Source organism: Vipera ursinii (assembly GCF_947247035.1).
Source record: "Vipera ursinii genome assembly, chromosome: 3".
Taxonomy (NCBI): Eukaryota; Metazoa; Chordata; class Lepidosauria; order Squamata; family Viperidae; genus Vipera; species Vipera ursinii.
The window spans coordinates 20650963-20665060 of NC_139516.1; the positions used below are offsets into that span (position 1 = coordinate 20650963).

The following is a 14098-nucleotide window of genomic DNA, read 5'->3' on the forward strand; positions in this document are numbered from 1 at the left end:
CATTCCTCTGTTCTGGTCCTATTAGACCTCTCAGCGGCTTTCGATACCATCGACCATGGTATCTTGCTGCGGCATCTCAGGGGATTGGGAGTGGGAGGCACGGTTTTACAGTGGTTCTCCTCCTATCTCCAGGGACGCTCGCAGTCGGTGTTGGCAGGAGGGCAGAGGTCGACCGTGAGGTCTCTCATTTGTGGAGTTCCTCAGGGGTCGGTCCTCTCGCCTCTCCTGTTCAACATCTATATGAAACCGCTGGGTGAGATCATTCGTGGTTTTGGAGTTGGGTATCATCAGTATGCTGATGATACCCAGCTTTTCTTTTCAACCCCAAACCACCCCAGTGATGCCCTCACCGTGATGTCCCGTTGCCTGGAGGCGGTTCGGGTCTGGATGGGGAGGAACAGACTTCAACTCAACCCCGACAAGACCGAGTGGCTTTGCATACCTTCATCCCGGGTTTATTCGGACATTCCACCTCTCGCTATGGGGGGCGAATTATTACCCCCCGTAGATAGGGCTCGCAACTTGGGAGTCCTCCTAGATTCACGGCTCACCCTGGAAGACCACATAGGAGCTGTGACTAGGGGGGCTTTCGCCCAGGTTCGCCTGGTGCACCAGTTGCGGCCCTATCTAAGCCGGGATGATCTATGCACGGTCACTCACGCACTCGTGACCTCTCGACTAGACTACTGCAACGCTCTCTACATGGGGCTGCCCTTGAGGACCACCCGGAAGCTCCAACTGGCACAGAATGCAGCCGTGAGAGTTGTGTTGGGAGTTTCCCGATACTCCCATGTCACACCTCTGCTCCGTGAGCTGCATTGGTTCCCAGTTGTCTTCCGGGTGAGATTCAAGGTACTAGTTATGGTATTTAAAGCCCTACATGGCAGGGGTCCGGAGTACCTTAGGGAACACCTGCTGCCGGCGTCAACTTCCCTCCGCCCTGTGCGTTCCCACAGAGAGGGACTCCTCAGGGTGCCACCGGTCAGAGAATGTAGATTAGTGGCCCCCAGGGGGAGATCTTTCTCTGTGGGCGCCCCGGAGCTATGGAACCAGTTACCGGTTGAGCTCTGGACGGCGCCCGATCTTCGCTCCTTTCGCCGCGAACTGAAAACATACTTGTTCGAACAAGCCAGCCTGGCCTGAGGGGGGATTGGTGGGGTTTTTTATTATCATTTTATTGGGGTTTTACTTATGTATTTATTGTTTTTATGGGCATGCATTTAATTACTTTTTAATTTTTGTAACTTTGTGTTTTATTCTTGCCCTGTACACCGCCCTGAGTCCTTCGGGAGAAGGGCGGTATAGAAATATTAATAAATTAAATTAAATTAAATTACTACAGACGTGTCAAACACAAGGCCCGGGGGCTGAATCCGGCCCACGAAGTGGTTTCATGTGGCCCGCAAAGCCATCCTGGAAACAGCGAGGGAACGGCCCCCACTGCCTTGGCCCTGGCCCAGAGACCCTCCTTCTGCCAGAGACCCTCAGATCTGTCCCACTCCTGCCCAGGCCCACATAGGCACCCTTGATGCGAAAGATGTAGAGCTGGCCACGCCCACCCAGTAGGCCATATGCACTCTAGCCACAACCACCCAGTAGGCCACGCCCACCCTGGCCATACCCACCCGGCCCCCTGAGGGCACCTGCAATGCTGATGCGGCCCTCAATGAAATTGAGTTTGACACCCCTGATCTACTATATGCAGAGTGGCTGCCAGCAAGAATGCAATGTATGAGAATTCTCCTATTGACTTATATACTCCCCCATAGTGCTTTACAGCACTTTCTGGGTGGATTACAATATCAGCAATATTTGCATATTGCCCCCAACAATATGGGTTCTCATTTTTCCCATCTTGGCAAGATGGAAGGCTAAGTCAAACTTCAGCAGGATGTAGGCAGAGTTTGCCTCAAATACTGCACTTAGCCACTGTGCCACTAGGGCTCCTTATCACATAGCACATATGCCAAAACCCTCCAAAACATTTTAAGTAACCCAAGACCCAGTAACTCAACAAGTAAAAACAGAAGCAATCTACAAGTACAGTATAAGGACTCTAACAGCCACTATGTAAGGCACACAAGCAGAAAACTAGCAGAGAGCATCCATGAACACTAACCAGGAGTCAGAAGACATGATGAAAACTCCATAATTTCACAATACATGGGCAGACCTAACCATAGTTTCAACTCAGAAACTGTGAGCATCCTAGACTAAGTTCAATCCAAAATAGCTATGTAATGTCTAGAAGTCTGGCAGTCAAGCAAATCAGCCATGAACAGGCTCAAGGAGATAAACAAAGTTTACACACCATTCAAAAGAAACTATAAAAAAGCTAATAAAACAATAAAACAGAACATCTCCTCACCAGTAATCACCACCAGATAACAGGATTAAAAGCATTAATACTAGACTAAAACAGTGAATCAATAATACCCTAAATCAAGGAACTACAACTCAAACAAACAATCAAGTGGTAAATTGCCAAATCAAGTTACTACCAAGGAAAAAACAACATCCCCACCAACTCTTGATAGGGCAAGCTGTTGTATATAAACCCCATTTCTTTCTAGTACTGAAGATGTTACCTAACTCGGTAATGAAATATCTACAAGAAAACAACCAAGTTCAGAGAAAACCAAAGATTCCACAGTTCAACCCTGAGCTTCATATATTATTTTCCACTGAAAACACAAAACATTCCTTAGATAACAAGCAATGTTATCTATTGAATCCACAGAAATTAAAAAAAAATTACTGGTTTATCATGAAAAAAAACCTCACTAAATTGTATACTGCACTCCTCTTTGCTCTCAAACTGCCTCCCAATGTGAGATGCTCTGCTTCAAATGTTCCAGATGTCAACTATTACAATCTTTGGCTAAGGGCAATGGTGGTTAAAAGGAGAGCTGGACTGTAGTCTAAACTATTTGGAATTGTCCAACTAATGTTTTCCTTTGTAAGACATAATGCATTTTGTTTAATAGGTGGAATGCATAAGGCACTAAAAATGACAAAAAATAAATATGAATTTCTCATAAGCACAGTCCAACCATAGCAAATAACTTTAGCTCTACCAGTATTTAATACTCTCGCTGGTCATATATATGGAGTTTGGATTTATATAAGATTACTGGAGGCTTTCTTTAATCAGTGTAAAAACAACAAAGATAATTGAGAGTATAATTAAATGGGGGGGGTGATGAAGCTGAAGTCTGCTTCAGTCTTTGGCACCTACAAGGGAAATCCTGAGAAGTAGAATAAAAGACATCTGTCTTTATGGCCTCAAGCATATCATAACCTTATAGTTTTCTGTCAATTTTCAGCTGCCAGTCAAAAAAAAACACAGAAAAGAATTCATTGCTTAAAAGGCTAAGCAGTTGAATCGTCATGAGAAGATGTCCAATGTCCTCAATATACTAACCCTAACCCTATGTAGCCAGATTGTGCGTGCGGCTTAACAGAGAAGTATTACCATTAATCATTCACCAAAGACAGATAGAAAGGCATGTTCAGTGACAAAAAAAATCTGAGCAATGAGAACAGTTCAGGAGGGAACCCCTGGGCTGCAGTCCAATACCAGGCCACAACCTGTTCGAAACCAGGCTACGGGAGAGATGGGCAAGTGCACATGCATGAAGCGCCACTTGGCTCGCACACAAAATTCTACTTGTGCAAGCAGAACTTTGCACATGAGCGCAAATGTCTGCCACTCACGAGTGGAGCTTCACGCGTGAGCGTGAGCACCCTCTACTTGCGCGTGATCCTCCATTTGTGCAACTGAAGGGCACATGCACCTGCCATTCACAGAAATGGAGCTGTGGACATGCATGCACCTGCCATTTATATGCCGTGCCACCAAGCTGGAAAGGTTGGGGACCGCTGGTCTAGAGCAAAGGTTCTCAACTTTTTCTTCACCTTTAAATACCCTTTGTGGCCACAGACCATGGCCACAGACCTCCAAAAATAACTCAATATTTAAATCGTAACTTTTCTTCAAACCTTTGGGGATCCCCTGTGAGACATTGCAGCCCCTCCAGGAGCCCACGGAATACAGGTTGAGAAGCACTGACCCAGGGAGATTGTGGGCTTCCTTTTACTTCATGTGAAGCAAGGCTGGGCAACAATTTGCCAGGGATATTTTAGTTTCAATTAATGACCCAGTCCAACTGTGTGATTCTATGATTTTCTACTATTTTTTACTGATTTGCTATGTTTTCATACTGCTTAGCAATTGTCGTAGTAAAGATTATTGTGGTGTTGCTGCTGCTGTTATTATTCCTGTGTTCCTACAATTCCCTTTCCAATCTACACTGTAGGAGTAGTGTTAGTTTTGTTACTTATCACTAGCAGCTTAACCATTATCAACTCTTTGCACACAAAATAGGTAAATTAAACATATACTTCAACAACAACAACAAAATTATGGAATTCTATTTTTATAGGAAAAGAGAAAATCAGACCATAATGGAATAATGCTTTAGCTCACCAGATATTACTGGAAGAGGAGAAAAGATGAAACATACAGCACATGTTATAACAGAAAAGCAATTCAAGCTGCTATGAAAAATCGAACTCTTTGTCTGACATAAATTCTACACTAAAGGAGCCAGGCCAATTACTGTAGCTGGATAGATTTTTGATATAGGATAATTTCAGGATTCAATTCTAAAACTGGCAACATGAAAATAAAAAAATCAATCAATCAGATATCTAATGCATTTGAAAAATGAAACATGCACTAACACGTTATTGAACATATAATGAATGTACTAAAACTACAGCTGGAAAATCATATATTAGTCTCATCCATTAGCATGATGTTTCTCAACCTTGGCAATTAGAAGATGTGTGGACTTCAACTCCCAGAATTCCCCAGCCAGCAACACTACATCAGCAAGTATGATGAGTTATTATAGAGCAACTTGGGCCTTAATAAAAGTCTTGTACAAATATAAGTTTCATGCAAAACTGAAACTGTTACTCGCTAACTCTTGCTAATAAAAATGTTATGTTTTAAAAGAATAATCATCTTCAGAAATGTTACCAAGGGTTATTATTAAAGAGCAAATATTTATTTTATCTAAAAGCAAAGGATATTAATGCAGAAATAAGACCAGTCAGAGTCCCCAGTGCTGCAGAACCAAAGAACATCTTCAGAAAGTAAGCCAGTGCTTGTAAAAAGGTTTGCCATCCATTTACATCAGATGTATGTTCTCTCGTCAAGCCTTCTGCTGTACTGAGAATAATAATAAAAAACAAGGACAACCAAGGGGGTTACACATTAGAGTCTTAAGTCTGGGATTCGGAATGCAGAATCCGTAAATGCTTTAATTTTGTTGTTATTGTTGAAATTGCTCTTAAAATGCTTTCATTGTAATATGTCTAGGGGAATGACAAAAGACATTCAATCAAGTCAAGATGCACTATTTTTCAAAGAGAAATACAGCTGTTCTAAAGATACAAAATAAGCCAGGAAGGTATCTACTTACAGCAAAAAAAATGAAATCTTTCTAACAGATCTTTCACAGACAAAGAAAAAAAAGAAGGCACAATATAACAGAATCAAAAATAAGGTGTTTGCTCGTCTGATCCTCAAGCAAATGAGAACATGGGAGGGAAATAAGTTTATATTTTGAGGAAGGCAGGCAGGCAGGAAGGGATGTAGGGATGAGTTGAATGAATGAATGAATGAATGAATGAATGAATGAATGAATGAATGAACGAACGAATGTACTTCATGAAAATATTTCCAGATCTTAATATGACTAAGGTTGGCAAGAAATAAGATTCTTGACAAATCAGATAACATTAATATGTATATGTGAAGTCACCTATAGAAAGCTTTTAAAAATAAATAAAATATCCTTAGGCACATCATCCAATTAATCAAGATGTACTTTCACCTACATGACTTTCAAACCAAGCAATCAGAAAGTACCCATTTTGCCCAATATATATATATATATATATCTATATATAGAGAGAGAGATATATCTGTATGTGTGTGTGTGTGTACACACACACACACACAAAACAGAGCTTTGTAAACATGTGTAAAATAACTCTATTTCTGGCCTCAAACCCAGAAACTAATACTGCAACAAATATAAGCCATGAAAACAGAATGAATTTACACACCAGCTTCTCATATGAAGTAGAATTTTTTTAAAAAAATTCATAAAGACTATAGTGCTGAAGAAAATCCCCAACACAAATTCCTGCCCTTATGTGTAATTAAATATAGGTTGTACATCTGTGGATCCTAAGAGAAAGAATAATTGGGACTTTTTTATATGAGTGGGTGGCAAGCATCAATGTGACAATTAAGGAGGAATGATGGTTAAAAAGCATACTAAGCGAAAGAGTATAAGTGCATATTACGTATATTTATTACATTAAAATAAGTAGTGTTTAAAGAAGCACATTATTCTTTGTCTAAATGAGCATTAATTTCATCCATGTGCATGAATGTACTTACTTTGTCAGGACAATTGAGACTGCATCATTGAGAATGCTTTCTCCAAAGACCAGCATGTTAAGCACAGGGTCCACATTAAGAGCATTAAAGATAGCAATAGTAGCTACTGGATCAACAGCAGAGATCAGGGAACCAAAGGCAAAACTGTCAGGAAATCCAATAAATACATTAACATAATGTCTGAATTATTAAATGCTACTAAGGTTTGATGCTTACTCAGCAAGCCTGGAATACATCGATGGATTTAAATCATTATCCTGGAATGCATTAATGTTTTTTTCTCATTCTAACAGAAGATGAATCTCATTCCATGTAGACCAACAATTATCAACAAGAAGAATAAAAATAGTGTATTTTTTCAAATATTTCAAAGCAACCTACTCAATGTCAGATATTCATTATATCATTAAGTAAACTAAATTTTTAATTTAATATTATTAACAGATTGCGCTTTAGATTTCTTTTCTGATTTAACAGGACATCCAGAAAACTTTGGAGAACTTTTATCATCACATATATCTCTTCTATTTAAACATTAACATTTTAACAAACAATACACAAGATAATATAGAATTACAATGGTATCTTTCTAATCATTGCAGTTAATTCCTCAGATCCTTATCCCACCTAAGATATAGATATCTGCTCTCTTCTAGTAATCTTTTAGCCATTTTCTAGAATTTTTCAAAATTAATACATAAAGATTTAGCCAAACCATGGGGTCATCCAGTGCTATATATTAAAATTAAGAAGCAATGACCACTTCTTTACAATTAAAAGGCTGAAGGCACATTGCTATGCCATGTTAAGTTCCCATATCCTCTTTGATTCACATTTCCACCTATCTTCCTAAACCATAGGTAAGCATTATTATCATCATTGAACTTAACATTGGCCACAAGTATAGTAATCAGCATCCTGCCTAACTATAGTGCTCAGGAATCAAGAACCTAATAAATGCAGTCACTGTGTTCATTGTAGCAGCCTGAAGACTCCTACAAACACACAAAGATTAGTTCTCTCAAAACTTACCTGTCAGTCATATTCAGTTTATAAATTACATCAGCCTAGAAAAATTGACAAAAACAGAAACATCTTGTAAAATTTAACTATTACTCTCCACTTCTCTGTTCCATCTATTAAGGAACAAGCATATTTGCTCAAGGATCATAAAGTGAGTTTCCTGGTTTGAATTTACAGATGGATTCTGTATTTTCAAAAATGAGGAAACTGCCAGATTTACTTCCCGTGAAGATTTCTTGGAACATAAATCTTCTATTCTCACCAAGGTATTGCCCTGATGTGGATTTCTGTATGTTTCAAGAAAAGCTATCTTTCAGTCTCCCTCAAGAGCCTGGCATTCAATAAAGCTGTGATGAACATTCCTGTAACCTAATATAGTAGAAAGGCTGAATTTCTCATAAAATGCTGAAGACACTCATGTATTCACCATGAAATGTAAAAAAGTCCTAAAGTTATTAATGTATAGTTCAATGAAGCAAGGATCTGCTCACTGCAGCAATTTCATTTTTATAAGATAAATATCAAATTAAAGATTACTAATCAATGTCATTTTTGCCCAGATCAACAAATAGTGCTTTCAGCACATCATATCATCTTCAGTGGAACTGAAGAAGCTTCTTGGATGAGAAATGAAACATCTTCAAGGGGGAAAAAAAGTCCAGTTGCCTTTTGAAAAAGCACCTTTGAGACTATCAAAATCTAAATATCGAAATTGAAAGATTATGGAATTGACAAGGTATGGTGGTCCCAGTGGTTATTGAAACATTGGGTGCCATACCCAGAAATTTTAGACAATACTTAGTATTTCCATGAGTCAATTACACAAGCCTACACTGCTTGCATTTCCAAATATATTACATAGATACATTACAACATCCTAGGTTCTTGAGAAGAACTCAATGCATATAAAGGCCAATACCAAAGAACTGCAGCTATAACTTCGCATTGTTCTCAATAATTAAATAATATTTTTAAAATGTATATGCCATCTGACACTCAGGAATTACAAGCAGACAATTTAGGCTTAAGTGCAATATGTCTACAAAACAGTAGTAATATGCATATAGAGTTAACCCATGAAGCATAAACTAATGAAATGAATGAGTGAAATGAAAATTAAGATCAGAGTCATACTTGAAGCAATAGCAAGATGATCTAGGACAGAAGTAGGCAACCTTGGCTCTTTTATGACTCAGGGAATTCTGGGAGTTGAAGTCCACGAGTCATAAAAGAGCCAAGGTTGCCTATCCCTGATCTAGGATCATTTGCAAACTTATACTACAGCCTTCTCCAACTGTGGGCCATCAAAGTAGTTATCACTCTGATGACAAAAGTGCTTATAGAATGAAGATTCAGTAATAGATTTCAAGAGATAGATGGATTTGTGCAAAGAAACCACTCTTTTAGCAATATTTTTTCCATTAATCAATGTGAGGCTTGCCTGGGGCAATTATTTTCTTTCATTTTTTAAACTGCTATTCTTTTTGTCTTTTTAATTAATTTCAACTTTCTTTTAGTTAACCAGAATTTAATTGATCAGAATCGCATATAGAATTTGAATACTTCTATATGTGGACTTCAACATCCAAAATTTTTCCAGCCTGTATGGCCATTGTTGAGAATTCTGGGAATTGAAATCTATACATTTGGTACTTGTCATAGTTGGAAAATACTGCTTTAGAGAGCAGACTTTGATTAAATAGATGTGAAAGGGGAGGAAATTGCTAAATGTAATAGCCATTTAGAGCTGTCCTTCATCATATGCTCAAAGGCTTGAAGCAGTAATCTCCATTGCAGATCCTACACTGAGCTGAACTGCAACTCCCAATAGCCCTAGCCAGTTGTTGAGGAATGCTGGGACTTTTAATCCAGAAATGTCTGGTGTGTCATTAATTCCCTAGTATTGGACTATTCTCCAAGTGACATGCAGTTCCCAAAATCTTAAGTCCAACCACAAAACTATACTGGACATTATTTTTAATTGAGACAATAAGGAGAAAATCTTGTATAGAGGGGGGAACAATCATATTATCTGAATTTAATTAGTTTTACTAAATAGGCAATAAAAATCAAATTTAGCCTTTGTCCTAGCTTTGTCCCCTTTTTTGTCCTGGCTCTTTTTTTTAAGAATGTAGCTCTTGCATCTGAAAAGCTCTACACCTCTGGATTAGATTATTTTGCAGGTCCCTTCCAACTCTACCTTTCTAAAATATTTATTTATTTATTTATTTAATTTATTTATTTATTTATTTAGATTTGTATACCGCCCTTTCCCGAAGGACTCAGGGTGGTTTACAGGGTAATTAAAACAAGAAATACAAAAGTTAAAAACGATTTAAAAAATTACAACAGTCCCTGAAAAAGTAAAAGCCCCCAATTAAAATTAAAATTAAAATTCTCAGCTATTCATGAACATATTACATGAACTTTCAGCACAAACAGTCCTATCTTAAATATAAGCCACTTATGATTTACTACAAACATTAAATGCTGGTGCTATCATCTTGCTTTGCATTGTTTGATAAAGATACAGTCACTGCTGTGGTAGTAATTAATTATCTGGCAGTTCCCCTGTGCGAATACTCTGCCTTTCCTCTGCTGTTCTGGGATTTAATTAAAATGATCTGAAAGTCAGACTATAAAAGTACCTGCTTTAGCTAGGGAAATAATTACTATTGTTTCCACATGTAAAATGCCTGCAACCTGAAAAGCAAAATGATGTCTATGATGTAGAACAGGGATGTCAAACTGCCAGCCTGTGGGCCAGATGCGTCATGGCAATATTGCGCCCACACCATTGCCGGCAATGGAAGAAAAGTCACAATACGTCACGACACGTCACTTGACGTTGAAAATTTGACACCCCTGATGTAGAAGATCCAAAGGACAGGATGGTAAATAACTCTAGGAAGTCAATTTCAGATTTTCAATAACCAAAGAAAAGAATATGGCACTGGTCAGATATATGCAAGATTCTGAAATGCAATAATTCCAGGAAAATGTAAAACGCAGATATCATTGTGTCATATAAAGCACTACTTATTTTGTATTGTTTTATTATTTTATTTCATTTTATTTTATTGTGCCTTTGAGCATCTTGACTCCTTACAACTACCTAAACTCTGCAGTTTTCTTGGCAAGATTTTGGAAGTGGTTTGCCATTGCTTTCTTCCAAGGACACAGAGGAAAAGGCTGGCCCCAGGATCACCCAGCTGGCTTCATGCCTAAAGTATGACTAGAACTCCCAATATCTCATTTCCTAGCCTGGTGCCTTACACCAAACTGGCTCTCAAAACATTGCTTTAATTTATCTAAAATAATTATATTTTATTATTAGCTTTTGCATATATTTAAGCCCTTATGAAGGGATTCTCCACTAAAAAATACCATTACAAGAGTGTATATTAGAAGGAAGTAAGCCAAAAATGGACATTTTCATAAGGGTAACATTAAAAATGCATTAGGGGAAGTTGTTTGCAAAGAATATATGTGCTAAGAAAAACTATATGTCCTTAATTTCTGGAGAGCATTCCACACCACAACGAACAAAGTTCTGCATGCACATCCTCACCTGGCCAAGAAAGTAAATTCCTCCGCCAACTATGAAAGCTGAAATAGCTGTCCCAATCACAGAAAACAAGGTGATGGAGCCTATGTTCTGGAAGAAGTTCCCCTAAAATAAGAAAATATGAGGGAGATATAACAAAGAAGAGTTTTGCAAACGCTTTAAACCAAATATCACTTGCAATCAGCGTCGGGACCTGAATCTAAACATTATGTAAAATGTACATTTTACTTTTTTTTTTAATCCCATTTATATCCCGCCCTTCTCCGAAGACTCAGGGCGGCTTACAATCTAAGCACAAATCAATGTGCTTTTACATTTTACATATCCTCATCCATATGTAAATATTGGTAGATCATATATATATATAGCATGAACAAACTGGACTTTCAGATCCAAGAACATTACTATCCGTGCAGATTGAGGCTCACCTTTGCTTTCTTTTTTTCCCTTTTTTTTCTTTTTTCTTTTGTTTAATAAAATTGCCCTACTCGATGACAATGCTGGGCAACTTATACCAATAACACAAAAACCATATAATGAAGCAGAAAAGAAGGAACTGTTCACCACCACCACCACCCCAAGAAGAGAAAACTATCCAGAAAAAAAAACTTGTAAGAGTTTCACCACCCACTCTAACCTAAGACCTGAGGAAAAAGCCCTGTATTGGATGGCTTTTTAAACCAAGGCAAGGTAGAAACAAAAATGCTGGTCCAGAGAGCAGGCTCGGTGACAGACAAGGCCCATAGTATGCCCATTGGGCCTTTCCATTAACTGGCTATCTCTGATGATTTCTTTCTGTTACTGAATGGACACAACCTTGGCATCCTATGTGTGGGCGTTAGCAGGTAGAGAAAGTGTGGATCTAATAAAAAGTTGCCCGGTTTGTAGCTTCAATACCCTTTCCCACTTATTCAAGAATGACACATTCAAACGCATTCCGGCTAACCACAGAAGCCAGATATAAAGGGCAAGCCTGGCATGGATTGGTCCCTCAATGATCTGGGCGAAATCAATGATTTCCATGAATTCCTGAGCTGAGCAAACTGAAATCCTGGGACCTATTTTCCTAAGAATCTGAACAGCTAACCCAGAAACAAAGTCTAGCAATTCAAGTAGATAAACATCTAATGCTTTTCTCTACTTATGTACAGGTGCCTGCAAATGTGATTATTATTTTTCAAATGGTAAACAGTATGGACACTTAATTCCAGATAACGAATGGCTGTCAGGAAGGAACTGTACCTGTGCTGAAATGTTAGCTTTCCTCATACAATTTGAATAAACAAAGTACAGTACAGGTATTCCTCAATCTTTAACCATTTGTTTAGTGAACGTTTGAAGTTAAGATGTCACTGAAAAAAATGAGTTATGACCAGTTTTTACACTTGTAACCATTGCAGCATTCCCATGGTTACATGAGCAAAATTTGGGTGCTTGGCAACTGGCATGTATTTATGACAGTTTCACTACCCTGAGGTCAGGTGACCACCATCTGTAACCTTCCCAGCCAGTTTCCATCCAGCAAAGTCAATGGGAGAAGCCAGATTTGTGAGCACAATTCACTTAACAGCTGCAGTGATTCGTTAACAACTGTGGCAAAAAGGTCATAAAATGGGGCAAAACTCTCTTAACAGCTGCCTAGCTTAGCAATGAAAAGTTTGGGCTGAATTGTGGTTGTAAGTCAACCACTACCTGTAATTCTGCTCTTGTTTCGCATATAATAGTTGACTTTTTTTTTTTGGACAGGTCCTAATATGTACCACCCATGTGAAAAAAACAGGACGACTGAAACTTTGAGTATCTTCCAGAAACACATTCCTGTTTCTAACTTTTAGTATTCAAAGTTAAATTAGAATTAAAGAGACAGACAAGGATTCCACAGGGAGTTTGTACAGTGTCATCCCAATGTTTCATTACTTATATTTTTAGAAATGTATTTTCTTTCAGTGTAGATAAAACGTGGAAAATAAGAGAACTTTCCACATCCAGAAAACAAATGACATTTCAGAGAATTTCAGGAAACAAGAGGACTACAACCATATTTTGTTGGATATTTTGATTATTTTATAGATTTTCTAATATGAAGAAGTAAAGGAAGTGCTTTTTGGTCTGGCATATTTTAGCTTGGACTTGGATCCAGGAGAAAAAGGTAAAGTCTTTTACATCTATATGGAAATTCTCAGTCATCCAGGTCATGTTTTTCCTTGAATACGTTTCGATTCTCGTTCAAAAGGCTTCTTCAGTTCTGACTGAATGGTGGAAGATGGAAGGATTTATATTCATTGCAGTGATCTGGTCACTAGCAGTCTATCTGTTGCTGAGAAAGAGTGCTAATGACCAAATGACTGCAAGGAATATAAATCCTGTCATCCTCCACCATTTAGTCATAACTGAAGAAGATCTTTGGATGAGAAGCGAAATGTCTCCAAGGAACAACGTAGTCCAGTTGCCTTTTGAAAAAAAGCACCTTTAGAATAAAGTCTTTTACCTTTTCTGAGATCACAGAAAGGGAAAAGGACATTGATGCAAAATATTTCCCTTCTTTCACTTGCAGTAGTGCCTATTTGCTTAATCCAATTCACTTCCACAAGTGGAAGCAACCTTTACGTGGTTAAAAGGACAGAACTTGAGCTAAAGGAGCACTTTTTCATAACATCCATGAAGCTTTATTCAGATACCTGTGTGAGAGAGTTTAGTCTGTTGAGAGTTAGCAAAGGGTCAGAGAGCTCAGTCATTTGTATTTATTTCGAAGTTCAAGGGTAGTTCAACACAAATATAGCCAGAAAAGTTTGTTCACTTTTAGAGGGTTTTAGATGTAATTTTAATTATTGTTTATGGTTGGTGGATTTTGAAATATTATTTTCTGCTTGTTCTACTATTGTAAATGACCTTGAGTCGGCGGATAACACCCAGGGAGAGGGCCTTTTCTGTGGGTGCGCCTGCCCTCTGGAACCAGCTGCCCGTGGAGCTCAGGACTGCCCCTGACCTACGCTCTTTCCGCCGGGACCTGAAGACTTGGCTCTTTG

At 38.4% G+C, this 14098-nt stretch overlaps 1 protein-coding gene across 3 annotated transcripts in view; it reads right to left on the minus strand.

The window, feature by feature from the left end:
- Positions 1-14098, minus strand: part of SLC9A8 (solute carrier family 9 member A8) — a 70445-nt gene that overhangs the window by 29193 nt on the left and 27154 nt on the right. For all 3 annotated transcript variants that reach the window (XM_083358016.1, XM_083358018.1, XM_083358017.1), the window contains 4 exons: positions 11076-11177; positions 7514-7548; positions 6482-6625; positions 5101-5239 (listed from right to left, as the gene is read on the minus strand). In XM_083358016.1, the coding sequence (XP_083214142.1) occupies positions 5101-5239; positions 6482-6625; positions 7514-7548; positions 11076-11177 (420 nt within the window). The remainder of the gene's footprint in view (positions 1-5100; positions 5240-6481; positions 6626-7513; positions 7549-11075; positions 11178-14098) is intronic.